The 27,577-nt window shown below is 44.1% G+C and overlaps 1 protein-coding gene across 4 annotated transcripts in view; it reads right to left on the bottom strand.

Moving 5' to 3' along the window:
• Positions 1-27,577, bottom strand: part of zip (myosin heavy chain 10) — a 107,738-nt gene that overhangs the window by 36,147 nt on the left and 44,014 nt on the right. For 2 of the 4 annotated variants that reach the window (XM_075701429.1, XM_075701430.1), the window contains exons 2-11: positions 24,574-24,730; positions 16,893-16,920; positions 15,684-15,792; positions 14,783-14,803; positions 10,401-10,427; positions 6,189-6,281; positions 4,377-4,440; positions 3,822-3,920; positions 3,043-3,186; positions 741-955 (exon numbers count right to left, since the gene is read on the bottom strand). In XM_075701429.1, coding sequence (XP_075557544.1) covers positions 741-955; positions 3,043-3,186; positions 3,822-3,920; positions 4,377-4,440; positions 6,189-6,281; positions 10,401-10,427; positions 14,783-14,803; positions 15,684-15,792; positions 16,893-16,920; positions 24,574-24,730 — 957 coding nt within the window. The remainder of the gene's footprint in view (positions 1-740; positions 956-3,042; positions 3,187-3,821; positions 3,921-4,376; positions 4,441-6,188; positions 6,282-10,400; positions 10,428-14,782; positions 14,804-15,683; positions 15,793-16,892; positions 16,921-24,573; positions 24,731-27,577) is intronic. The other 2 variants (XM_075701431.1, XM_075701432.1) reach the window with 2 other exon arrangements.

Below are 27,577 nucleotides of genomic sequence, written 5' to 3'. Positions count from 1 at the left end.
AGCATAAACGCTCAATCTCAAAGTCCATGAGAACAGCACATGTATTATGCGCCACCTCTTTATTCAACACCTTTCAAACTTTTTTTTTTTTTTTGCAGGCACTATGTATCTTTTGTAACACTTGAAGAAACATTCGTAAAATCTTAGAACAGGCCCTATACATACACATTACGAAAAATTCGGGAGAGTTGTCAAGCGACTCGGACAATGAGACGGCTGCATTGAAAGGCTCCAGATTCATTCCAAACAGCTGCAGGTTATTGATCTTCGTTACACAGTCATCATTTTCGCCCCAAAGTAAGTGGCAGCTGCGGTCATGACTTGCACCCGCAAAACCATGCGCTCGGCAGCACAAGGTGGTGGCACTAAGCCACCGTGATTGCTTATAAGGTTCACAAACAGCATTTGTGTCAGCAAGCGGGGTTTTTTTTTCTGCCCGTGATATAAAGGTAGTAGTCCATGAACTGCAACTTGCCATGACGACAAAATGGCTACGACATTCTGCAGCTGAGTATGAGGAGGTCGTTGATAGCAGTCATTGATAGCAGTCGCTGATAGCAGTGGCATTCCAACAGCAAAGGCAATTGTTTACCAGGCTTTGGGTGTACTTTAAATGAACCTCACATAGCCAAAATTAATCCTGAGCCCTCCATGTCGAGTTCACATGTTGCTCTAAGATGCCAAACCTTGCCAATCAATCTGGACCGCTCCAGGTGCAACTGCGCACCTGACACACTCACCTGTTCCTTTGTCTGTGCCTTAGTGACGTGGTCGCGGCCCACCTTGAGCCTGGGCCGCAGGAAGGCCTTGGTCATCTCTGTCACGTTGAGGCCCAGCAAGTGGCTCACTTTCTGCGCCACCGTGTTGTCCGGCAATGTTGCCTGGTCCGAGTTGCGCTCCTGCCGAAACTCCATGTTGCCGAAGAGAAGCACCGCCGACACCACCCGGAATATGCCTGCGGCAACATGACAACACACAACAGTTCAGTAACAGCCACAAGAAACACGTCACCTTTCAACTGCAGGCAATTGTTTGCGTCCATGGCTGCATAGAGAATCAGCATGAGGGACAGCATTGAACTAGGCAAGACAGAGAAAGTGTACTGGAAAATGTCAGAAGTACTAGTATATCCTGTAGTCGCACTGTCTCACTCGCACTCTCCCCTTTGGGAGTGTTCTTGCTGGTGTTAACCCTGCAAACATGAACAAGTACTCCATCTCCCCAATTCCATTCAGTACAACAGAAACCCACAGGTCATATCAGTCAACCAGAAAAGAAGAACAGAAGAAGACTTCCTCGTGAAACATAGTTCCAGCGCACAATTGAACAAAAACGAGGAGAGAAAGACAACACGAACGCCGGTTTAGGACAAGACGGTGGTCCAGAGCAAACGTGAGCTCTCTTGCACGGCATGTGGTCACTGCTAAAAGGTTGACAAGGGTCGAGGAAGGGTTTGCACATAAAGGAGTAGGGGGGAAAGGGCCCAATGTACTAGAAAGTATATCGCTAAGTATGGACAGCTGGGCTAGTTGGTTATGATTAGCATTGTGAAACATAGTTCCAGCGCACAATTGAACAAGGACGAGGAGAGAAAGACAACACGAACGCCGGCGTTGTCGGCGTTCGTGTCAGCATTGCAGCTTTCCGAACGTTGTCTTTCTCTCCTCGTCCTTGTTCAATTGTGCGCTGGAACTATGTTTCACAATGCTGATCATAACCAACTAGCCCAGCTGTCCATACTTAGCGAAGACTTCCTCCCCTGTACAGTTCCTCCCTGTACCGATTCTTTAACAGTACCGCACGAGCGTCAACTGGCTATCTGGTAAACGGCTTCCAACAGCGTGAAGCAACGCAATCAGCAAGCAAGAGAGACCAGCAAGAGATGAACAAATTCCTGCTTATCTGGTCGCTTAGCACTATTAGGAGGTGCTCACTGGCCGGCTATTCAACGCTCCCGCGGTACTGTTAGGAAATCGGTCGACTATACACCACTGATGGCCCTCCGCACAACGTCAACTGAATGAATGCTTCATTATGGAAGGATTAGTGGAGCACAATGGTTGAGCCACACCCCTCCCCCTTCCTCCTCTTCCTTTCTTTTGAACACACCGCTGGCTTTTGAGACTGACTGGCTGGTGCAAGCCTTAGCCTTCAATGTGTTGGTACTCTGGGCTCAGGAACCCGGAGCAGCACTCCACTTCAAGGAAGCGCATCCTAGAATTAGCCGTACTAAGGCTATCCTTCATTCGTTAGTGGCGGAACTTTATGCAGATGAGGGGCCGTACAGGGTGCCATCTAGCAAAAAAATTCACCATAAATATGACACACTGCACTGCAAAGAGTAGGTGAGACAGAGCATAGCTGACAAGTTTCTTGACAAGTCCAATAAAGAAGTTTCACACTGACATTAGCTTGTGCACAAACTGGTGCACATGACAGGCCACAAGGGTTCTCGGTTGGACTGTGCACTCACCAAGACCCAGTGAACATCCTTCTATGCATATACGAGCTCAATCATTGGGTGCTCGAAGCCATACTCAGCACTATGAGTGTGCAAGCGCAAGCCTCAAGAAACCTAGAAGGTGGCATAAAAATTGTGTCACGCAAACTTAGTACCTCCTCTCCGGTGTAGGACAAGGCAGGACAAGTGCTATAGAGACGTGAATTTGCAGCACTTCTGGGGGAGGTGGGGGGGGGGGGGCGAGGAGCAGCCATCTTAAGGGGAGGACTGTGGGAACTGGCAGAAAGAACGAAAGAACAGTCACGATAACACTCAGCCTGTTCTTACTGCGTGCTTGCCACCACTGTTCGTGCGACATGGCTTTGTTGTCAGCAGCCCAGTCATCAAATTGGAAGCCCAGTGCAAGGTGTGTCGACAGCCAGTGACTGGGGTTGTGATTAAGTGCGCTTGCTATATATATAAAAAGGTGTGCAAAGGTAACTGGTTCTGGTCTATGGGAGAGCACTCGCATAAGCCAAGAATTCACAAACTCTTGGCCAATGAAGGGAGAAGGTCCCTGAAGCAATGATAATAGCACTCACAGTTGAGGTCCTCCTGGTTGAGTCCCATGATTGTCATGGCTTTGACTGTATTGCGGAATTCTTGAGCGTCGTCCACTCCCGGAACAGGCACGTGACCATGGGTCAGGAACGTGTAGCTCTTGGCGTCCTCCAGCAGGTACTCCTCTGTACGCAAGAGCCAGAAAAGGTAGAGCATGACGACAATGAAGCCTGCCTCACATTGCCGCTCATGTACTTCTCTTACTCTTTTTTCAGGTTTGCACGAATTAAAAATTTCAGTGCTGAGCACGGCCCAGCTGTATTTTTGAATTTCTCAGGCTTAGTCAACATGCTGACAGTAATGACAACTGGAACCATTGCAGCTTTCCGAGAATCTGCGATCACACAGTGCCCACTAAGCTTATATGCAAGAGCATGCTGGAACTCCCTTGAAACTCATTAGCAGCAGGACTCACTAGTGCCCCAAGTCGACAGAAGCTTCTTCAAGCAGCTAAGTCTGTAACACACAGCTGTTGATGCACGGCTAGAGTCAAAAGTAAATGGGGTGTGCAATCTCTGAAAAGCCTGAATATTTCTGCACCCTGGAATTTATAGATGTGCAACGTGAGCTAGCATGTGCAGCCAACAAAGCGCTGCACTATTTCACTGGCCCTGGGTTAGAAATGAGCAGAAGTACAGCTTTCTTCGCTAAATCCACAACCCACAAACTTTTGGGCACTGACGACAACTCCTGTACAGCTTTGAAAGTCTTGTTCAGCGGACTGTATACAGGAGGAAGGTGCAAAAGATGCGAAACTCACTCTTTTGCTCGGGCGTGGCTCCGTGCAGAAGCTGATAGAACACATGGAAACACCGCTCGTCTCTTGCTTGCCGGATGGCACGCGACTTTTCCAGCAGGTCTGAGGGTTGCGAGTGTCAAGAACGAAATCGTGTGCCAAGCAAGCTAGCAGCCCATCACAACAATTCAAGATGAACTACGAGCAATATATTCAAACGGATGAGTAGAAATAAGCATGACCTTGTTTGCAAACCACATGGTTTGCAAATGAACTTCAGTACGACAAGCACTCGGCAATAATTCCAGGCATGCCTATATTCAAGTTTGTTCAGGCTTTGCAGGATGCTCCTGATGATTAACGTTTGACAACCTTCGGATCAGAATGTGAAGAGGAATCTTGTTACAGTAAGATATGTTACTATGAGCATTCATATACAGAATGCTTGGGCACGTATCCTAGACACACACAGGCCCAAACAAAATCTGTTCATAGCCTAGAAATCGAGTATGGCTCGCATTAAAATGAGAAAAAGACACATTAAATGCATCAGTTTTCTCAAGTTCAGAAAAAGGATACAGGTCTCAATGTTGGCACCAGCAATGAATCCAGATGCATCAAAGTTTATCCTAATAAACTTGCCCTGCAAAAGTAAAAGATGTAAGTGTTATAAAATAAAATTAGCAGACATACAAACAAAGGATTGCAGTTACTTTGAGAAAAGCTCAAACTCGTGAAAAAATCCTCACAATGCAGAACTAGAAAAGAACGAGAAGCAGAGCTGCGCATGGCCGAGTACGAGCACATCGACAAATAGCCTTGTCTTTATCAGAAAAGAATGAGAGACAACAAATAGTGGGAAGAAAAGTGACATGTGAAGGCAAGTCACACATGAAGGTAAGCTCACTAAGGGTGATGCTTCCCTTTTTTGTTTACCTGTAGCTTTTGTATATTTCAACAGTCACAGTCAAAGCCAACGGTCAAAGTATTGACCTTGGTATACAACGTGGCAATGCAACAAAGTGCACCGCATAAGCGAAAGTGCTTACAGCCTAAAAGAAACTTATGGCATATTCAACTAACAATTTTTTGCATGTTCTCCCAAGCTTCAAAGGTAGCATAAGACAGCAGCTAAGCCAACCAGCACAAGCGGGCTCAAATGGTTATAAAGTAAGATTCATGCTAGTGACCTCCTCGCCCTCAAAAAGCAGCTTTAAAGTAGTCTTTTTCACGACCTTAGTAACATCCCCACCAAAGTCGAATACGTCACTAATCGAAACGTTTCGCAACCCTTTCACTTCCAGGCACTTTCGGCACCTTCACATAGTCCTGTGGCACAAATTCTGGGCAAGTTTCCACTATCCTTAAAAAGAAGTGTACATTTCTTTAATCATCATTACCAGACTAATAATGTCTACTGCAGGACCAAGGATCGACTCTTCCAGTGATCTCCAATTACCTCTGCCTTGCACCAGTCAATTCCATCCTATGCCTGCAAACTTCCTATTTTCATCACACCTATTTCTCTGCCATCCTCGACTGCACTTCCCTTCCCATGGCACCCTTTCTGTAACTCTAATAGACCAACCAGTTATCTGCCCTACGCATTACATGGCCTGCTCGACTCAATTTTTTACCTCTAAACATAAACTAGAATATCAGCTACCCCTATTTGCTCTTGCAATTTAGTGAATTGTGCTACACAATGGTACAACGGTTTAGATGAGCATTGCACGAGGTATAAACATAGTAGATTATACAGTGCGCTATGTAGCAACTGTTAATGTACATGTCGGCCATTAGTAAGACATTGTCTCCATTTTTTTTTTTTCTCTTCTCTAGCTATCCCTATTTATAGAGCAATTTAACAAGAAGTAATGTTTAGTTATGCTGCATTCGCGAGGCAGTGGATTGCATTGCCAAAAAAATTTCTGTTTAAAAATTTTTTTTCTTAGCAGCAAGTTCGTACTGCCAAACGTGCCTCGTCACCCTTCGAAGGCAACAGCTTCTTACAGAACTAATCTTGAACTTCAACTTCAGCTACTTGAGTCTCCTGCGAAAATCTGTTTTCAAATACAGCCTGTGGCTATTTTGCACCTCCTTAAGTTTAAATAGCCCCACTAAGCCACAAGTTACGAGTCCATAGATCGCCAGAGTACTATAGATTTCTGTGCTCACGTATCTATAAATATAAATGAAAACAACCACAAAACCCTGCTTGTTTTCTGGGCTAGTCGTTTCATGCTTTTATCGGAGTTGAGGATGCACATTATAAAGGAGAACAAACTGACAGTCAATTCCTGTCAGTCTTTTTCTCCTTTATCGCCCACATTGTAAACGTCAATAGAAGCAACAACAACAACAAAAATTAGGGAACAGGAAAGCACTCACGAATCTGGAAGAGTTGTCGTTCTTGACTGTCTTGGCATTTCCGAAGGCCTCGAGTATCGGGTTTGCTTGAAGCAGCTGTTGCTCGAGTTCGCCCTGCAAGATTGCAGACGACGCAAAAAACGTCACCCTAACGAAAGGAGCAGTGACGCGCCTCCAGTATGACAAGCAGCACAACGGGAATACATTTCGCAAGCTGGGACAGCGCAAGGACCCAACAATCGTCAGCACCGGCTCATTTACCAAATGCACCAGATACCACAGGCAGCAGGACAGATAACACTTCACAAACACACTGAGCACCAAAGATGAAAAAACAAATGCAACAAATAGACACCAAGACGCAAATATTAAAAACATAGGCCCGAGAAAGGGCTGCAGTTACTAAATACCTTAGTGCCAGTGGGCAGTACACTACAAAAAAAAAAAAAAAAAAAGAATGCCCAACACTGGACAGATTTGCTGAAGGAGCAATAATCCTGTGCCCGGTATTCTGTCAAGCGATTTATATCATGCCTAAACTTGACAAAGCCTAAAAGTACCACCTTTGCACATGAGCTCTATAAAAATACAAGATATGCAGTATGACATGTGAAATAACCTCAGAAATCACCACACACTAACTTTGCAGAAAAATTTTTTTTGAATGCAATAAAGCAACATAAGCAAACACGCGGATAAAAGCTACACAAGCTTGCCAGACGAGAAAATGGTCTCCGGGCACAAAAAACAGAGCGTACGCGAGCAGGAAATGTGATAAGTGGAAACGGAATTGGTAAGCGACTACAGGCAAACCTTCAATTATATAGACATCCTGGTCACATCCCTTAACATCTTGTCAACAAGACTGCAGCTCACCTAAGCTTGCCTGTGCAAGTCCTCGCTTAGAATGGAAGCGCTTCCGCTGCACGCTCCATATAAACTGTTTATCCTGCCGCACAAACTGTTTACAAGGAGCAGGCAGCCGGCAACGGATGTGCTCTTAGAAAGACGTCAAGTGATCCGCCACTAACTACTTTATACAACTGCATATACCAGTGGAACGCAACAGCAAGACCGGATGCGCACTACGTTAACAGTAGCCTAGTAGCAAACTAGGCTACTGTTAACGAGGCACTGCATAAAGAGTGGCTGAGCCTGTTATGTCTGGAGCAGCTTGCAATATATAATGTCAGATCACGCGGGCTCTAAAAGCCAAGCCATTCATTTCTGTTAATGCCAATTTAAGCCATCAAGAGTCCCAGGTACTTAAGAACCTCAAACAAATAAAAAAGACGGTGCTACAGTGTTTTACGTCTACTCTATTGCATAATTCGTGCATTTTCCTTCTTGCAAGACATTACCAAACTTGTAGTGCAAAATAAAGAGAGGAGAGAAAAACAGACACAGAAGGACAAGACAAACATTAACTTTCAGTAGATATTTGTTATACAGCACCATTCTATTACCATCGACGGCTATTTTATGTCCACTGCAGGACCTCCTGCGGTGATCTTTCTTTGTGTCAGCTGACTATCCTATGCCTGGAAGTTTCATCACAACCCCTAATTCTCCGCTGTCCTCGACTGCAATTCCCTTTTCTTGGCACAAATTCCGCAGCTCTAAAGACCAACGGTTATCTATTCTATGCATTACATAGCCTGCACAGCTCAATTTTTTCCTCATGACCTTAACTAGAATAGTGGCTGCCACCACCATTTGCTCTCTAGTCTACACCACAATCTTTTTGCCTCTTAACATTGCAATGCCATAACTATCAGATACAATATCATTTTTGTGCACTTTTGACATGTTTGTCACCTTCTGTTCGTTTTGTCTGTTGTTTCTTTTTGATACCGCATCAATGAATGAGCAGCACGTATAGTGCACTTAACTGTTTAAAGGGAACACCTAGCCAGTGTAAAGCCAACAAACCTGAAACCCATCTAGAGAGAAAAGAAAAACGGCCTATAGTATGCATATAAACAAGGGACTGATATCTTTGCATTAATGTATAGTCCGCATGACATCATGCTATAATTCAACTACATTTGGTGGCCAAATACTATACGAGTGCACCCTTAAATGGTAGACTCAGTTTGAAGTTACACTTTCTGCATCTATAGTTTTCTGCCGTGTGTTGAAATTTCATCAGTATGGTGGAATACCAACCAGCTCCAAATTGCACCTTGCTAAGCTTGCAAGGGAATGTTAACTTAGTAATGTTTTCAAACTGCTTTCAAAAAGGGCTTGTCCTGGTTTATGCTCACACAGTCCACAAACAAACTAGCATGCGCACCTGCTGGCTGAGAAAGATGTACAGGTAGCAGGAGCTCATTCAGTGCCACCTACTTTACAGCAGTCGTACAATACTGCCACAGCGACAATTTTTTTTTCGATAGTACGTGGTCATACAAGCACAGCACAGTGACAACAGACAACCATGCCAACTCTGTGACAAGCACCACACACACACGCACACACACACACACATAAAAAGTATACAAGGACGCCAAAACGAACGTCGCACACCATGCCAGCCTTTTTTGTTTCTTCAAAAGGCCTTCAGACAGTGGAGCTTGAAACACAGACAGCAAGCTGCAAGTATGTATACCCACCGCCAGACAGTCCTCGTGTTCGCAAGGCGACAAAGAGAAAAACAGCGACAATAAAAGCCTCCAAAATGGAAGCAACGCACAAAGCCAAGGCAGCTGCAAAAAACGCGGGAGGCGCTGCAACGGCAGTACCAGAGCGAAACATCTTGCTCTAGTTCACCCGTTCAGCCTTCTCTATGTATTTTACAGCAAAGCTGTACCAGGGAGTTCTGCAACGGTTTTTGTGCACCAGCATGGTTGCTACTGAGGAGGGCACAGATATGTTTGTACAGGGCAGAGCCGACACTGTAGAGCCGGCACAGTGCGCAGGAACATGCGCAGGATATATCAGAGGGTATAGCATTACTATATACTCGATTTCATGCTTGGCAGGCAACGCCGCACAAGCAGTTCGATTGTAGCAGTCTTACTCGGCACGTTTTGCAGTGAAGCTGCATTTGACTGCGACACTTTCTACTGAATAAATATTGCGTATATTACAACTGCACATTGTGCCTATCAGGTTACGTCAAATCACGCATCACTTGTCCCCATTTATTCAAATTTGGGTACCGTGTTTGGGTCACGAGCCCCGCACACAGTCTGTTGTGGCAGCTAGTCGCAGAAACGCGTCACACTCTGCTTGTCTGGTGGTGAATAGGTTCAGATCTACCATGCCTCCTTCCTCGTAATAAATTCCATGTCATATTTAGCTACGTAAAGCATGAGAATACTACATCGAATTACATGACGCACTTTTTTTGTGTGTGTGAATGCGAATTGTGAGAGAAGTCTGTTCAGCCTTCATAGCACTGCATGAAACAGAGTAGAAGGTCAAATAAAGTTTATAATAGCATGGTACAACAAAGCAATTGCATTGGATATAGTGAAGCATTTATGCAATCTTGGGTAGACTACAGGCGGTGGTAAACGAGACCCCTAGGACTTTGGAAGACTGTGAGAGCTCCCTCGTACAGCTTTGCTGCATTTATGTGCGAGTTACTAAATTTGGCACATACACGGGCATGTGTTTCTTTTTTCTTTGCCTTTCCCAGCATTATACATTTTCTACCAAGCATCTATGACAATGGGTAGCTCCTCTACCAAACTCACGGGCAGTAAGCCAAACCTTTTACTGTGCTACCTTCACATGCTTCTTTTGAATAAGGTCTCGAGGCAACACTTCTGCCACGTGACAGCGATTTCCAGCATTCTAATAGGGAATGTGGAGAAGGCAATGCATTAAAGAGAATGGGCACAAAAAACTCTAAAAAGAGCCAATTTAATCTTAAGCTAGCAAAGTGATGTTTGCAACTAGCAGTTCACCTCTTGCTCAGTCACTGAAAATTGCCACCAGTCAGCTCTTTGTGCAAGTCAATTCACTGCTTCAGTGAATACATGGCTTCAGGGAATTCTGCAGAATACCAATAAGCTGAATGAGAAAGTCACACGCTTCCACGGAGGGTCTAACACTTTCCAATCGCAGTCATGGTGAACGTGACCAACAATGTAATCAAATAATAAAAAAAATAATGCCATTGTGCTATTACTAGACATACTGCTGCAGCACCAAGTTCTAAAAGGCACAAGCGGAAGACGTGTGTGCAAAAATACAAAATGCGCCATCAACCGCGCAACTTACCATGTTGAACACTGGTGGTTGATAGTTCTGCGGAAGAGACGAGCAAGAGAGACGTGGTTAGCAAGGACAGAGGAGAGGATTACAACAGGGGCGTTTTGGGCTGAGGGCATGCCATGTCAAGAGAGGTTAGATTCCCCAAACAGCACACCGATGCACGTAAGCGCCAAAACCGAAGAAAGTGACTCTTCCAATGCAATGCACAAGCTTCCTTTCTCTACAACAACAATGAGCGCAGGCAACTGTCTTTACATACGCAGACAATAACAAGAACAGCGTGCAATGATGCACTGTGTTCAACTTTCAAGCAAACGCCACTGCTACAGTTTTCTACTCATAGCGAGATTCAGTTCAACCTTGGTTCTCAACGAACCACAGCAACATGCGGCGGCCAATTGATTGTAGATGAAGGATTACGGATCTATTACAAATAGCAACAGTTTCATCAGTTTCATTTGATGCTCCCTAGAGGCTCGAAGCAACAAGCTGCGATTCTGTGGCTTCTGTTATGCTATACTTGACTAACATTCAACAACTTCGTGAAGTTTAAACATTGTCACTAGTACATTAAAGAAGTATTTAAGCGCGACACGGATGAATCTCAACTGCAGCTGCTGCACATCTACAGTTGCCACTTTCGTCAAGAAAACAAGTGCCACGCTTACGTGGAACACGAACCAATGTGGAAGTGGAGCATCATCATTAACAAGTGCTCGTGTTCAAAATGCAGTCAGTCTACTTTCCCTAACACTTTATTTACTTCTTGTAGAGTGTCATTATTAACAAGTGCTTGCTTGGCACATTCAAAGTCCAGTCAGTGTGCTTTTACTAACACTTTATTTACTTCTTGCAGAATAGCTGTGCGCATTTTCAATTTGTCAGAATACCTTTGAATACGATGAGCAGTTACAAAGGAACATGTAATCCAGTAATGAAATCGTCCTAAGACTAGTCTCGCCCGATGTTACGAGTTGCTTCTCTTAAGAGCTGTGTGCCGTTACCTCGACCATAGCTGCGAAATTTAAGTTACTCAGCTCTCACCAACAGAGACATTGATAAGGTTTCCAGCAGGCAAAACATACAATGCCACAGCCTTACACAGACACCGAGTCATGCTGAAACAACCCAGAAAATTCCAGACGGGTACCAGTGCAAACAAGTTTGCCATCGCGAGTGACATGCATGTGGAAACTACCTGTGACACACACGTACAGGGCCATTGCATTATTTGGGGAAAGCCCTCACTCTTATTGCAGATTTCCTTCAATATGAGATACACAGATGAAACATTTTACCGTTTAATATATACATGTGCTCATTTTTTCACACATCCTGTAGCTTTCTTGCTTTTTCTTTTTTTCTCATGGCCATAAATGTTACGACTCCTGAATTTCAGAGATGCTGTATCTCTTGTGACTGACACCACTATTAATTATGGAGGTCTATTGCCTATAAAAAATATTTTAAAATTAATCATTTTTTTAAGTGTGAGAGAGAAATATTGCTTCCAAAAGTTTGCTGCAATACACATTCAGTCAAACTTGGCCTAAAGCTCTCATTTTTGCATAATTGCATGTTCAAAAAATTGCCGTTTGTTCTAGCATACCAACTATTTTTCACACTGTTTTCAGTTTTGCCAGCCAAGTACCCTTCAAACTACAAATGTGAAATAATTTTCAATGCCACAAGAACGCCGCGATTTAAAAGAAAAGTAGGTGCCTACTTAAATTTAGCCCACCAAAACACGCAATAACCGGAGTAGTCTCACCAGCACATTCAAAAATCAAGAAAAAAGAAAAAGCCCCAAGAGCAGGCTTCCCCACTGGGCACAGTGGTTTCGTAAGAATAGGTGTGCAAGATACCCCTGCATCTTGTCTACATAAACGAGGAGACAAGAAAAAGCTTTGTGCACTCTGAGAATGACATTAAATTTTGGATTGAGCAACACTACCCACTTACGTACTAAACATACACATACCATTAACTCTAGTGATGAACCATGAGCAAATGTGGTTCCAGTGGAGTAGTGTCAGTCTTTCTTTTTAGCACTTTTTTTATTGTTGAACAAGAATGGCAGTATGCACCAGTGAATCACAATGCACAAGTTTCACATATAAGCTGCAAATAATCAGTATGAGGTTACTGTTATTTGCACTTGTTGCAGTGACTTTTCTACTTTCTGCAAAGTAAGCATTAAGAGCGAAAGTATTGCACCAGTTAGTTTATATGTAGCGGTTGTTCTTGATCATTCTTAGTTGCGAGTTTAATGGCTTTGATCTCTTCTATGTCTCACGTGCAGGCATTTAAAAGGACGCTAAAGGACAGAAATTCAGTTTAGACCGATAAATAATTCTCCATAACTATTTTCATTAATCTTGCGGTAAGAGCTTGGTTACTACAAGAAAATATGAAGGCCCAACTTGCAGTTACTTTTGTTTACTTTGCACAGAAATCACAACGCCGGCATCTCTGTGCAACGTCATGGATTTCAAAGCATTTTCTCGTACTTCGGCCATTGTAGCACAGTAAAAGTTATAACCTGATAAGGTTAGTCTTTGGCTGTTCAGAATACAATATAGTCCATCTTTACTGATTAAAAAAAGAGATTAACTAGTGCTGAGCCGATGCCATCAAAACCCATAACGTCAGGACGAACTGATGCAGGAACTTGAAGGTGTCACCACCCATGCTTAGTTTAAGTCTTTTTTTTCCGGCCTATCAAGCATCCTTTCATGGCAAGTGTAGTTTTTTTTGGTATTGCAGAAGCTTAATGTACCAATGCAGCTCGAATTCATTTTGTTTTTAGCATGCCTTTTAATGCTGCTTCTTATTTTTCCCTAAATGACATAACGCCACTGGACTAACTTGCTCACTTTTCCTCGCCTTTTGAGAGCAAAGACATTGCTCAATGCCTCCTCTATGTACTCTGCAGACAAGGTTCTTTTTTTTTGTGTGTGTATGTGCAAAAAGGAAAGAAAGAAAGACAAGTTCACTCAATGAATGCTGCCGCTGTGGGGGAAATGCCACACAACACTGGAGTGGCAGTTATCAGCTACTTGAGGCAGGTCGCTCAAACAACAGCGGAGGTTGGCTCCAGTTTTATGACAGGCTTGCAAGAGGTATGGCTCTGGGAAGGCTCAGTTCCTCGTTCCGAGAGTTGAGAGGCTATTGCACGTCTTAGTGGCAAGATATATCACTTCCTTACAAGAAACTTGTACACAGGTCCAGGCTTTGGCTCGTGGCTGCCACCAAGCAAACTTTTAGAACGAAAAAAAGTGACCCGATAATTGGTGCTCCCGTACCTAGGTTCCTACATCAGTCTACAAAAGTTTGAAGCCGGTGCTTGGGCTTTTAAGTTGTAGGAAGCAAAAAAACAGGTTGGAAGTCGACTTAAATTAGCCAATCAGTGATGAGCTCTCAGCTTAGAACAAGCAGCAGATTCCCATTTCCTCTTAATAATGGACACAACCAAGTTATGAGAGAATTAGTTCTGCAAAAGTGAAATTTCTGTTAAAAAGTTGGTCGCATGTATGTAATGTCAAGTCTGGTAAAAGCAAGTTGAGCATAAACTCTACTAATGCTTTTGTTTCTCTATCATTATTTGCATATCTTCATCTCGATGACGCCTCTTGAGCCAAATTTTGAATTATAGAATTTGCTACCCAAACAATGGCATGTGCTGCTAGTATGTTCACTCATGTTCCAGGTGAGCTCATTGTAAGATCACATTATCGTGTGACGGAACCTAAGATTCCAATTTCAAGCAAACCAAAGTTTTCTCCAACCATAATGCATAATGTAGGATAGACTGAACCGCAATAATTTCGTGAGAGGGTTGAATAATTCACGATTTGTTGCACACTGAAGGGTTTGAAGCCTCGCACCATGTTTTAAAGAGTCTGAAGCCATTTCATAAACAAAACATGATATGCTCACATCCTCCTACTAATAAACCTGGGCGACTGTAGCGCACTATCATTGTTATGATCGGTCTGCTCACACTTTCGAGTACAATGCCTCCAGAATCGGCCTTCTTTATTTCATATCGAATCCAAGAATGAAGGTCACTGTGCCCTGCATAATGCCATCGCATTTTAAGAAATGACGGGGGAGGGGGGAACGTCTCTGCTCCAAGGCACTGAATGACTTGACGTTTTTCATTTCTTTTTCAAACCTAGAGTACCAGAGTGAACAGGAACCCGTGAAGAGGGCAGGCATGCTACCCAAGCCAAGAACCGCAGGGAAAGGGAACTGGTGACGTTTCGCAACAACTCCGGGATGCACTACGCCATGCACCAGGCACCACCACAGTCGTGCACAGCAGCACACCATTCACCACGCACAACCACACCACCAGCCGCCACCAGCCAAGTCACGAGACTTACGTGAGGCACGGTGCCGGACTCCTTGAGAGCGTGTGAACACACATGGTCAACACTGTAGTCGAGGCACTCGCAACGTTACGATCTTGCATACAAGTAAGACAAACACCCGGTACTACTTTTCACCAGCATTTGTAGCATGGAAGCACATTTAGACAGTATTGATACCTACCAAATCTGCTCAGCAGAAAAAGAGGAACCATGTATTTCGTACAATGTGAGACCTAAACTTAAGACAGTAAACAATGTTTCCCAGTTGATAGTATACAGGGATTTCTATGCATTTCCCGAATTTTCTTTTTTGTATGGCGTCTAGTAAGAACTACTACAGCACTAAGGATGAACAGACTGAAAGCGGGGCATTTCAAATGCAGAACGACTGAACAGCAGCTATTGCAAAATTGAAAGTTCGAATCAGCTATATGACTAGTACACCTCCATAGACAACAGTATCCGAGATATTGACATCTTAACATTGCCACTCGGCTAGGTCTCGCATGTCCATTAGTACACGTTGACTAGGCACCAGCCTGCCAATACCTGTCACATGTGCCCAATTACAAATTTTATGCTTTCTTGGGGGACAAATAGACAAGAGAAAAAAAGAAAAAGAGTTGACAACTCATTCTCAGTCAAATTATTGAAATGAGTACAGGAAACTGACAATATTGCCAGCAGAAGTTATTCACAGGTACTCACGCAGTGCCTGTTGAAGACTGACACAAACTCCATGCAATTAAGGGGTCGCACTTAGTGCCACACCTCTCCTCCAGGACAGTAATTTGTAGTAGTAGCCTTTACAAATTTTCAGCCAGACATCCAGAAAAAATGTAGGAAAGGCTTTAAAAAAAAACTTCTAACACTAGAGCCTTCTAGTACCAACAGAGTTGCATAACAGCCTCACCGAGTGGATGGCGGATGACGTCGATGACCGCGGCTTGGAAGACGCAACGTATGCCAGGTACTGGATGACTTTCTTCGTGTTCTCAGTCTTGCCAGCGCCGGACTCGCCCCTGAAGACAGAACAAGCACAGCTCAGCTCCAGTACTACTGAGCACTATTATTACATCACAAATGTGTGCCGTCTGCTGTGATGGCAGAGCGAAAAAAGGCACCTTTATCTCTAGTTCAAATGGTCGCGGTAGATGGTGCCATTGCTGTATCAAGTATTCATGGTGGTGTTTTGCACAATGAATCACCTTTAAGGGGTCCAAACCACTTGCTTTCTGTGGAGGCTAAAAGTTGCTAAACGGTGGCAATGAGGGGACAAGCCTGAAAAGTGTGGTATCTCTGTAAAGAGCCAGGTAGTCATTCTAGCCTACATACACAACACTTCATGCAGGCTAAAGAATACTGGTCAGCGCGCCATTGTGAATGTTTCAAATGTTCCCACACCCCTAGTCCTTTTCTTAACAGCTTGCTTTACAATTTTGCAAGGTTTACTCAATTTCCTCAGCAACATATAAAAATATTTAGAAACTGTTTTAGTGTCAATGATGAGTAAGTTTCACACTTTCCATGTATGACAAGAGTGGAGCCTTAGACATACATGAACTTTTACAAAAGGTCATCCCAAGCTCACAAACAAGCCTCAAGTTATGTGGAAAAGAGAGGGGAAAAAAAAAAGACATGCACACACACCATAGGTCGGCAAAATAATTAGAACTCTTTCAGACTCGCTCACAAAATAAATTTTTTGCTCAAGTCTTACTCAGACTAAGACTCGCCAAAACTATATCCAGCTGTACTAACTCAGATTCAGACTCACTAAAATTCTACTAAGCTTGGCTTACTCAGACCCATGGGTCAGAGTGTCTTGGCTCATGAGCAAGTTTGCCGACTTATGACGCACACATGCAGGCACACACCCACACCCACCACACACATGCACCCAAATGCACATATGTGCAACACATGCACACATGCACAATACACATGTACCCACACACAACACACATGCATGCACACAACACCTAATGCACATGACTGCACCTGCACGCACATGCACCCACAACAGACATGCACCTACACACACATATGCACCCGCACACACACACACACACACACATGCACCCACACACAGCAATGTTAAGAAAAATGCATTCAGACTCACGTGCATAGGATTGACTGGTCCTCTCGATCTGCACAGAAAGAAATGTACATTGTAATTATCATAGCGCTTTGGTGACACATCACAACACATTTCCAATGGTGACCACAACAAATCATCTTCCATATTTTTTATAATCTATGCGGCGAAAACATACAATGAAATCCAAGGGCTTTTTCAAGAAAAAATAAATTTATTTTCTTAAGCAGTTCACTTGCAAGAAGGCTTAATGACATCCCTAAATGAAGCTCCATTGTACCGAACTTCACATTTCTTACAACAGCAGCGTACACATGCAAACTACTAGTTGGTAACTTATGGAAAAGAGAAAAGCCCAAACAGAGGACATAGCCTAAGGACGCAGTGAACAGTGCTAACTACTGCAAGATAGCACTGTGACCAGTGCCCCATCTCTATGTGATTTCTTCGCCGTGATCCCTCATATTCTTCATATATTAGAGCTAATTAATACCCTATTCATTGGGGACTGTTGCTTTCGTGACGATTGTCCTGCTTTGGAAACGAAGAACAAAAGCTTGCATAGTGAACACCCTTACAGATAAGATTGAATGAACCGTGGCAATTCACTGATCTTAATCAGAAGTTCTTTTGGCCAATGCAGTGGTTCACTGCACGTGGCATTGTGCAGTCGAGGGCATGGCCGCCGCTATCCACGATGGCTGCATTCCAATGAAGGCACAATGCAAAAATGCGCACATATCAAGCTTTGGGTACACGTTAACAGTAAGTAAGTGGTCGAAATTCTCCCCCAGCCCCTCCACTGCGATGTACGCAACAGCGCTTATGCTCTTCGGTTTACTGAACCCCATAAATTAGAAGTTCTGCTTAGAAGAAAGCCACTACAGCTGCTGCAACTTACTCGTAAGTGTTGCTTGAGAAAGTTCATCTTAAACACGGTCTACCTCCTGCACTTCATAAAGATGAATCGTTTAGTGCTGAGAAGAATAATGCACAATACACGTGTGGTAAACGGTTGTTAATGAAGTTTTGCGGTCATAATGCCAACATTCTATTCATGTGGTATCATGAATAATGTGTCTAAACGGTTCTCAGGTTTGTGAGCTAAATTAAAATGAAACTCTACGGTTTTACGCAGAAGACCACAATCTCATTGTGAAGCAAGCTGCAGTGGCAGACTCCAGGTTAATTTTGACCACCTGGGATTCTTTAACACGCACTTAAATCTAAGTGTGTGGGTGTTTTTGCATTTCGCCCCTATCGAAATGCAGCCGCCATTACTGGGATTAAAAGGACGATCTCGAGATCGGCCGTGCAGTGCCATTACCCACTGGGCTACCCAAGTATAAGATAAGTATAAGGTATAAGCGCCCAGCCAGTTTAGTTCATATTACATTTGCACCGCCACCAATATCTGTCGTCAAAATACTGGCTGGAATAAACTACAGGGCATGCTATAGAAGCAAAATAGTATACGCCTATCTTAAACACCAGAGGGAATTCTAAATTTAGGGACCATGCTTTTTTGACGAAGGCTTTATTTTCCACAAAGAGATGAGAACTAAAAATAAGCAACACTTTAAAAGATGCACAACCTCATTCGTCTGAGTTATGTTGCATATAGCTGAGTGCACTTAGGTTTGAAAGCTAAAAAAGAATGGTAAAGTTTGTAAGCATGCAGATTCTGCAGTGCAATGCATGGTGGGCGTGTGCATCATGCACACTAGTGTGTTAATGCGGAAAAGAAAGCAATCCGAATTACAGCACTCCGCAAAATTTTTATGATGACAATGAGCAACATCAAGCTAGTTTAGTGTGGTGATATATTGTTTTCGAGACAAATGTAATGGAAAAGGGTAGGACACAATTAGGGACGATGTTTTCCTTTAAAGAGCAACATCTGAGCACTGCTTCAGAGGTTTCGAAGCATTTCTGCACATTTTTTGTCACTTTCATTCAGAAAAAGTTCTCAGAATGCATTAGTTCAGAGTTTTTATTTCCCCCCTGTAGATTGCAATGTAATGCTTGTTTATCTATAAACTATTGATAAATAAGCAAGTTACTGCATGATTGGCTGCTCAAAGCCCTTTGCATGTACTATTCACAGGCTTCTTTCACGCTTGGAAAAAACACTAATGCAGCATGTATTGAGCAACAGAAAGCTGTATCGGGAATTTTCCATGTTGCTTTACAATTTTCTCGCTGCCACTTTTCATCAAATAAGAATATTTGAAACATTGATTAATTAATTAAGACTAATTATGTAGTTAGGCAGAATGCAAAAAGAAATCTGAGCATCTCGACGGCAAACAATATTGCCTTGGCTCTGTCCAGCTTCGTGTCATTTGCATATGTTTGGCTAAAGTTACGTAGGACACCCAGTATAGACAATTTGCTGAGTAGACACTGCCCAAATCTCAGTGTCACGAAGAACTAGTGTGGAAACATCAAGCCCATCTTTCATTTTTGCATTTTTTTTTATAACCTACCCAGACTCCATTCATGCTAGAGCTGGAACTTCAGGCTCTCAAAAGTGACAGTTTACAAATCCAGGTTAACATCTCTATTTTATTATCATCATCATAAGCAGCAGTAGCCTATTTTATATTCACTGAAGGACTAAGGACTTGCAGTGATTTCCACTTACCCCATCCTACACTCTAAAAAAATTTATTCTCTTTAGGAAATATCTAGTCCCCAAACAATAATTGTCATCTGTCTAGCTTGCATTTCATTTCCAGAAAACAAAAAAAACTGCGTTCGCCAATTTACTGTCACAAATGCAGTGCTATGCTGATAACTCGCATACCATTTGTGACCTAGAAGTATCAGGCACACTGCGTTAAAGAAAACAAAGGCACACAAGACAGTTGACAATTATTGTTTGGGAATGAGAAGCCCCGAAGGGTGCAGACTTTTCTTAGAGCGCGTGCCTGCAAATTTCCTAACATCTTCCCATCCTCTGCCACCCTCAACTAAATGTACCTTCCCTATTGGTGCCCACTCTAGTAAACCACCGGTTTACCTGCTCTAAACATTACACAACCTGGCAAGACCCATTCAGTCGTCTTAAACTTGACTCGAATATCGGACACACCTGTTCATTCTCTAATCGATACCACCATCTTCCCGTCTCTTCATGTTACACCCACGATTCTTCATTTCATTTGTTGCACAGCCTTTTTAGTGCCACTCTAACGTCTTGCACACAAATGCAAAAGCGAATGAGAGCCAGAAGGACACTGTAATGCTGTTTTACAGTTCGCTGCAGCAGTGCACACGCAAAGGGACGCTGAAGCAAGAGGAGCGGCGGTGAGGACAATGAATGCTCGACACACAATGCACGGGTTACCCCGACGGTACACATTCCACAAGCCACCGAAGCGTGCACCGCGCACGTCCCACTGGCATGACTGCTCAACCAAAACGGCAAATCGTCCAAATGAGTGCACAAAGCTAGCACGGGCACAAACGACGTGCAGTAGAGCATTGCTAACACGCCTTACAAAAAACAAGACGAGGTGGACACGCAACATTACCAAAGCCTTCTCTCAATGAAACAGGCAATGATCTTAGGCACTGGACTTATGCTACAAATGACATGCTGAAGCGTAGGTGTGAAACCGTCTATAACTGCGATGTGGCTACAATAAGCCGCAGTTCCACTGGTCGGGATTTGGTCATTTGCTCAGAGCAGAACGCCATACGAATACAGTAAGTAGGCAATGGCCTCTTTTGTACGTGTACATGAAAGACGCCAAAACTTACATCTGAAGCAAAGATGCTCCTGCCTCTCAAGACATTTTATTGCTAGGGACAGCCCACATAGGAACCATACCAGTTTTTAAGAGGTGTAATTCAATAACTACGATTATAGTCTGCCCAGCATTTCCAAATTACACACTGGAAGCATGCAGAAAAATTTTAAAAAGGGGGGGGGGGAGATGGGCTTCTACTTATGTCATCGTTAAAAAGTCAGCATGACAGTACGACAGTGGCTAAGACATATACCGTGCATGACAACTAAAGCCAAACGCATTTAAAGGTGCGAGAAAAAAAAAAACTCCTTTCAAGAGGTGTGCTGAATGAAGTCTACTGCAAAAACATCTACAAAAGCAGGTTGTCTGCAAGATACTCATAAGGTACAATGACATGCCTGCCAACCTCTTGATTTTAAAGTTTGTAAAAATCATGCAGTGTGTGTGTGTGCGCGCGCGTGCGTGCGTGCCCTGATCACACACTGTGGGATATATGAGGTATTATTTTTAAGTTTCCTGGAATTTTTAAAAATTGCCTGTCACTTACAAGGTAGTTGTAGTCCTAAGCTGGACTATTCGGATTGTCGGACATTACTTGCATGAAAAATCGAAACATATTCAACTGATTAAAAATTCAGTAATTAACTTTGTAATTATTTTTATTTACAGCACATAATGCAATTTAGGAATTGTAGCCGGCGAGACTGCAAGGCTCATCTATTTGGAATATATTTTCATACTGACACGCCATTTTGGAGATATGCGCCACCAAACTCGCCATAATTATACTGTTGTTCCAATTTTTAACAAAACCCTCTTTTATGCACTGAAGCACAAAAGTAATTGGTACGCCCATGTATTTCATCCCACACATTGGGAAATGATATGTCGAAACTGACGTGTTCTGGGAATTCGTTTCAAGTGTACAAGTCTTGAAAACTCAATGGCTACAATGTGTAAGCTGCTATGTGCAATAAAGTAATTAATCAGGAAGTTAATTAGTGATTCTGTGTTAAACCGATGAGCATGTGCTTTGATTTCGTGTGCTAGTAATGTTTGCTTCTTCAAGTAATCCAGCTGAAGGACAGAAATTATGCGACCTGCCAGAGGCAGTTTTAAGACATTCTTTAAAACTTAATGATCAGCCTATATATGTACTTTATTAACGATTGTTCGCCTCTAGATGCAGCCCACAAGTAGTAGCCAACTAGGAACAGCTGACACTCACAAGTAACACATGTTTTCAGATCACAGTGACTCTTTCAAGGACTGCACTGTAGTCAATCTACCGGCTTCAGGAACTTGCAACAATAAACCTGACCGAAGCCAAGTACCCGCTCAGTATCTCATGCTGCCACAAGAGGGTAGCACAAGGTACCATCCCCATTTCTTTCTTGCATGCATTTTTTTTTTTTTTTGCCATCTCGTACCACCTCACCTGTCAACTGCCTTAAAATTTTTTCGTAAACGGCATTCCGTTTGTATAAAACTTCACTCAACTTTCATGAAATCGGAGAACAAGGCGAAATCTGGAAACATTACTAAAAATTCGGGAGAGTTGACATGCAATGACAGACACCTGCTTTTTCATATGAACTTCACACGCACTGCATGTGCACTCAATGACTGCATTTTTCTTTTTCTTTTTGTATTTACTGTACTTGCAGGAAAATGTATCTGCCTCGCACACACTGCGCGCAAGGAGTCCACCCCACTCGCTCCCTGCCTTACTACGCGATCATTGTCACATCCTTCTGCAGTGAGCGACACGAGGACTGCGCCCCTTTCCAACTTCCTTCCACCGCTGCTCGCACCTCAACGCGAGCCCAGTTTCCAGATTACATGTGGGCTGCGACAGAAAGTTGATATCAAGATGCCTCCGCAGCAGGAACCACAAAAAAAGAAAAAGCCCATCCGGGAAGTCAACTTCCTTCCTGCACTTCACGCAGACCTCCTGAACGGAAGGCTGTAAAAGGAAGGCTTTCCTGCAGGCCTCCTGCTGCAGGCACAAAAACGTCTTATATGCCCACTGACTGAGGTTGGTCGTGACACTGCTCGTATTACCAGCGTTAATTAGCCCTGCAAGTGAACATGCTTGGCGCTCACTAGACTAGTAAGAATGCTACAAGGAAAACCATGGTTTGTTTTTGTAGCCTTCCATGGATACATAAAACGCATCCTATTCAGATGAATACTCAAATTGTGTACAGCTTAGGAATTATAGGTCATGCTGCACCCTGATGCAACTCTCGCAGTAAAGTCACCAGGTACAAGTTAATAGAACTTACCTATACAGGTTGCTAAACTTAAGCTCTATTAAGAGCCATAAAATCTTCCCACAGTGCTTCTCTCGTTCTTTTTTTAATGGCAGCAGTTTTAATAAAGCGCATAAAGATTTAATTGCATAGGCTGCAATTCCTCGCAGATGTGTGCGCCACCTAAATCGCAGCATGTTACTTCAACCCAATAGCAACTTCCCACAACTTGACCAGTGGTGTGCTACGGAGAAGGCTTAAGAGGGAGCATAACTCCACAGCAATTCATACTCAATTATTAGAGAAAAATCTGACACCAGCATTTATGTCCATTGTCTGCACAGCCCTTTGACACTTCATGGGTGTGGCAAGTAACCATATGGATTTGTCTGAACTTCATCCCTTTCGGCTTCAAACAATGTTATGGCTACTTCTTTTAAACACTGTCATCTCAAATAGGTGATGCCTAAAACGTGGCGGCTGTGACGTGTCTCTGGCTCTAACTTCTGGCACGTACTGTCCTCCAAAGCACAGCCTTAGAGATCTGCATCCGTTACTGCTAGGAAACGGTCACTATTTTCTGTGTTGCAGTGATTGGCCTCATTTACAGTACAAGTACTATCACTGTATTGTTTCGTATTGTTTTTTTTTTTTAACATTAGAAATTAGGACAATGCTTTAATGTATTTGAAGTGACTCATCCATGACTTAAACATATCATAAGAAGCCAACAAAGACACCAAGGACAACACAGGGGAAATTACTTGTGCTTACTAATTGAAATAAAGAAATTATAAATTAATGGAATTGAAAGCGGATGAAGAAACAACTTTCTGCAGGTGGGGAATGATCCCACGTCTTTGCATTACGCATGCGATGCTCTACCAATTGAGCGACCACGGCACCATTTTTCCATCCACTTTCTGAGGTATTTATGTGTTACTACTAGAAATAACCCTGGGAGTGTTAGCCAGCCCCACCACTCACAAACCTTGGCGGCGGATGTGGAACATCCTCTCTGCCGCAGGCGTCACGAGCATGTGATCTTTTTGGGTGAAGGCAACTGGTCAATAAGCCCACACTTGCTACTTGAAGGCATCAATGTTTCCGGATTCGAGACTCTCGTTATGTAATGAACGAGAAAAATGGTTAACCCCCTTTCTTCTCGTTCATCCATCACTTGTGTCATTGCCCAAAACGCATCGATAACTTGCGATATGCATACTGAGAAAAGTCTACACTTATTAATGCAGTAAAGTTAAAACACTCCACTATTCCGAAAAAAATATATATGTTGTCCTACTACAGTGACCAACACAGCCAAACTGCAAAGCACCACAAAAGAATGTGTAATTAATTGAGCAGACAAAGCCATGCCCCATCGTAGCTAAATACATGTAGTCAAACTTCGTTATGCCCAAGTCTCATCCCAAGACAAAAATGCCTTCATTACATCCAGTATCTGTTACAAGAATATATTCACTGCATGATGCCATCGGCAATAAGCATTTTGTGCTGGCTTCGCTCTACCCGATAATTCATTATATCCGTGACTGTTTTATCGACACCCAACTGTACTACCTACGAGGCTGCCAGCACCAGATGCCGCCTGCAGTAATCGTAACACAGCAACGTACAAATGTCAAAGTACCTCCTAACGCGAGACGTTCTTAGGAGAGAAGTCACACTCACCTTGCAACATGCTACGGTAGGAACCATCGGTGACGGCAAAAATGTGGGGAGGCACTTCATGGCGTTTCTTGCCCTTAAATAACTCTATTACTTTCTCGGTGTAAATAGGCAGCTTCTTGTATGGATTGACGACTACGCAGAACAGGCCAGAGTAGGTCTGAAATAAAAAAAAGGGGGGTAATTAAGTTTTTTTTGGAGATAATTAGCCAACTTAACAAGAGAATAAAAATTTAAAAGACGGCGTGTATGATACTTGTAGGACCAGGCTTCCCCAGCAAGCGCAACTCACTTTGTTGAATGATTAAAAGAGCAATAAACAGCTAGTATTCTTTGAAAAGAATACTATTCATTGCATGAGCTGAAACGCTTTGATTATCATTGGAAAAAAATAAAAGTTTCAAAGTGTCTGAATATATTCGGATCATTTTGGTGCATGGAAGTTATTGAAACTTGCTTGTTTGAGTGTGGTCTTTTGTAGTGCAATGTAGTCCGCACTTCACAGATCATAAACACTTCACTGCACACAAGCAGGTGCCGTGAAAATCCACGTAATGGTGAGCTGGTGCAAGAAATTCACAGTGGAATCGCCACCTGTTTCCTCTCCTGGTAAAAGCGGCTGCTTTGTGAAAGCAGGGGCACGATTGGAGATTGTAGTTCAAAACGCGCATTCAGTTTCGCATCACGCGATTGGCCTAGACCGCGCCAACGTCATCAGTTGCACCCGTGAGCACAGTCTAGGCCAATCGCACGAGGCAAAACTGAATGCAAACTGAACAATGAGGTTGCGTCCCAGAAGCACAATTGACCGATACAGTTAAAGTTCCCTGTTAGTGTTCCTCTAATTGATCCGATATGCCAAAGGATGCCTTATGAAATATTTTACTCGTCAGCTAATAATGCTCTAGTAGCGCATCAAAGGTCGTTAAAGGAGAGTCGTGCAAAGCAGAAATATGTATAGGGCAAAGTTCGGTCAACCAGAGCCACAGAATTTTTCACCGCCAACACTCTTGGATGAATTTCCCAATATTGATGTACACCAGTGAACAAAAGTATACGGACAAGGGATCGAGCGATGTAACTAATTTTCTCCTTTGTCTGTGAATGCCACTTGAAAGTAAAGATTGCAGTCGAAACTTGGCATTACCAATATTTTAGTGCACTTGTCAGTTTCCGTTTATGCGCATTAATTACGAAGGAATTCTATTTTTTCGGCAACCCTGTGGTCCGTATACTTTTGCTCACGGGTGTACATACGCCTTGGTGCGCATCTGCTATGCTAAAATAATCGCACCATTAATGCGCCCCGCGGGCCTTTAAGCAGCGAGAAATACCTTGCCCACATGTTAGTTGTGGGGCACGATCCCTCCGAGGATGCGCTTGTCCACATGAGATCTAGCGTTGCACATGGCGGCATACTATGCGCGCCGGCGGGCACTGCAGAGACAACGTAAGGGCCGTTTCAGCTTCCCACAACACCTGCTGACGCTGGCCACTTGGAGCTACGACTGAAACGAGGCACTAATCTCAACAGCAAAAGACACACCTCCGTTTCACGGCTCTCTGGTAGCCGATAGGCGAAGCACTGCCCGATCCATGGCAGCATTCGAACAAATGCGGACGCACGCAGCATGCAGAGTTCAACCGGAACTCTTCTCATATTTTGGTTGCGTTGTGTGTATGCAAAACGTGGAAACGCTTGCCTAGTGATGAACCCTGGCTACAGGGCATTTTATTGGGGAACTCGCAACACTGCCCAGGAGACATTCCTCCACTCACTAGGCTATGTGATGCGGCGTGGAAAAGCTTGGGCGTTCAGAGCCTATAGGAACCCCGGGAGGCATGTACTGGGGTCGATTTATGCACAACAAACAACACCTCGTTGGCCGGTCGCCCTTCATTCTTCACCTCCCCGTGGCAATAAAGACAGCCGAGGTGTCGTCGGCAGAGAAGAACGGGGCCCGCGACGCGAGCCTCCCCCCAGCGCGCGCGCGGCCCAAGCCAGCGAGAACAACAAAGGGGGGTCTCACACACGGGAGGCAATAAGAACAGGCCACAAAGGCGGGGGGGAGGGGCACGGGGGGGGGGGGGTCCGCGAAGATGCTTCCCCCCCCCAACCCCTTCAGTCAGTCAAAGAAAGGCATCGGCAGGTTAGCGCGCGCGTGCCGGGAACCGTTTTCTTCCTCCTCGACGCACGTGACCACCCCCCTCTTTCCTCAACACCCCCTCCCCCCCGCGTTAATGTACGCCACCAATGACGTCACAGTGCCGAGTGTTATTCTCTCCGAGCGAAGACGTGCAAATGCACGACGGCGACGCAATGTACGAACAGGCGAAGAGGGCGAGAGAGAGAGAGAGAAAGCAAAACGCATATCTCAGAACCCCCAACCTTACGGGAGCGGTTTTCTTTTTCTTTTCTCTCTCTCTCTTTTTTTTTTTTTCATTTTTCGTTGGGGTTGGTGGGGGAGCCCTTTCTACCTTGCAGTCACGTCAACACACCGACGGCCTCGCCTGCATTCTCTCTCCTCCAACCTGGTCTTCCTCCCCTCCCCCTCCTTCCCCCTCTCCCCCGGGGCGCCGCTTCTCGGCTCTTCTCCGCGGCCATCAAGCGACGCGGGTGGCGAAGGTCCAGGGAGCGGTGTACGCCCACGAGAAGACGCACGTGGAAGTCCGACGGTCAAAGACGCAGCAGAAACGGGCAGCAGCCGGGCGGGAGAACAGTCGCAGAATCACCGCTGGCTGCTCATTGCCGAAGGCCGTGCATTAAATACGGCTGCCGCTGGAAGGTTGGGGCGAGGGTGTGGAGGGGAGGGTACTGCACTTGGCGGCGGTGCTTACAAAACCTGTCGGGAAAAGTTCCTACGTTCGCTATTCCGCTTAAAGATGGGAGCAGTATACTTTCGCGGCAAGATGCTGATTGGCCGACCAGAAAATGAAGGTCTTTCTTTTTTTAATTTCGCGCCACAACGCCAGCGGTGGTACGTTGGCGTGGCGTCACTGAATACCA

Source organism: Dermacentor variabilis, chromosome 8 (genome assembly GCF_050947875.1).
Source record: "Dermacentor variabilis isolate Ectoservices chromosome 8, ASM5094787v1, whole genome shotgun sequence".
NCBI classification, from domain to species: domain Eukaryota; kingdom Metazoa; phylum Arthropoda; class Arachnida; order Ixodida; family Ixodidae; genus Dermacentor; species Dermacentor variabilis.
This window is presented reverse-complemented; position numbering and strand designations above follow the sequence as displayed.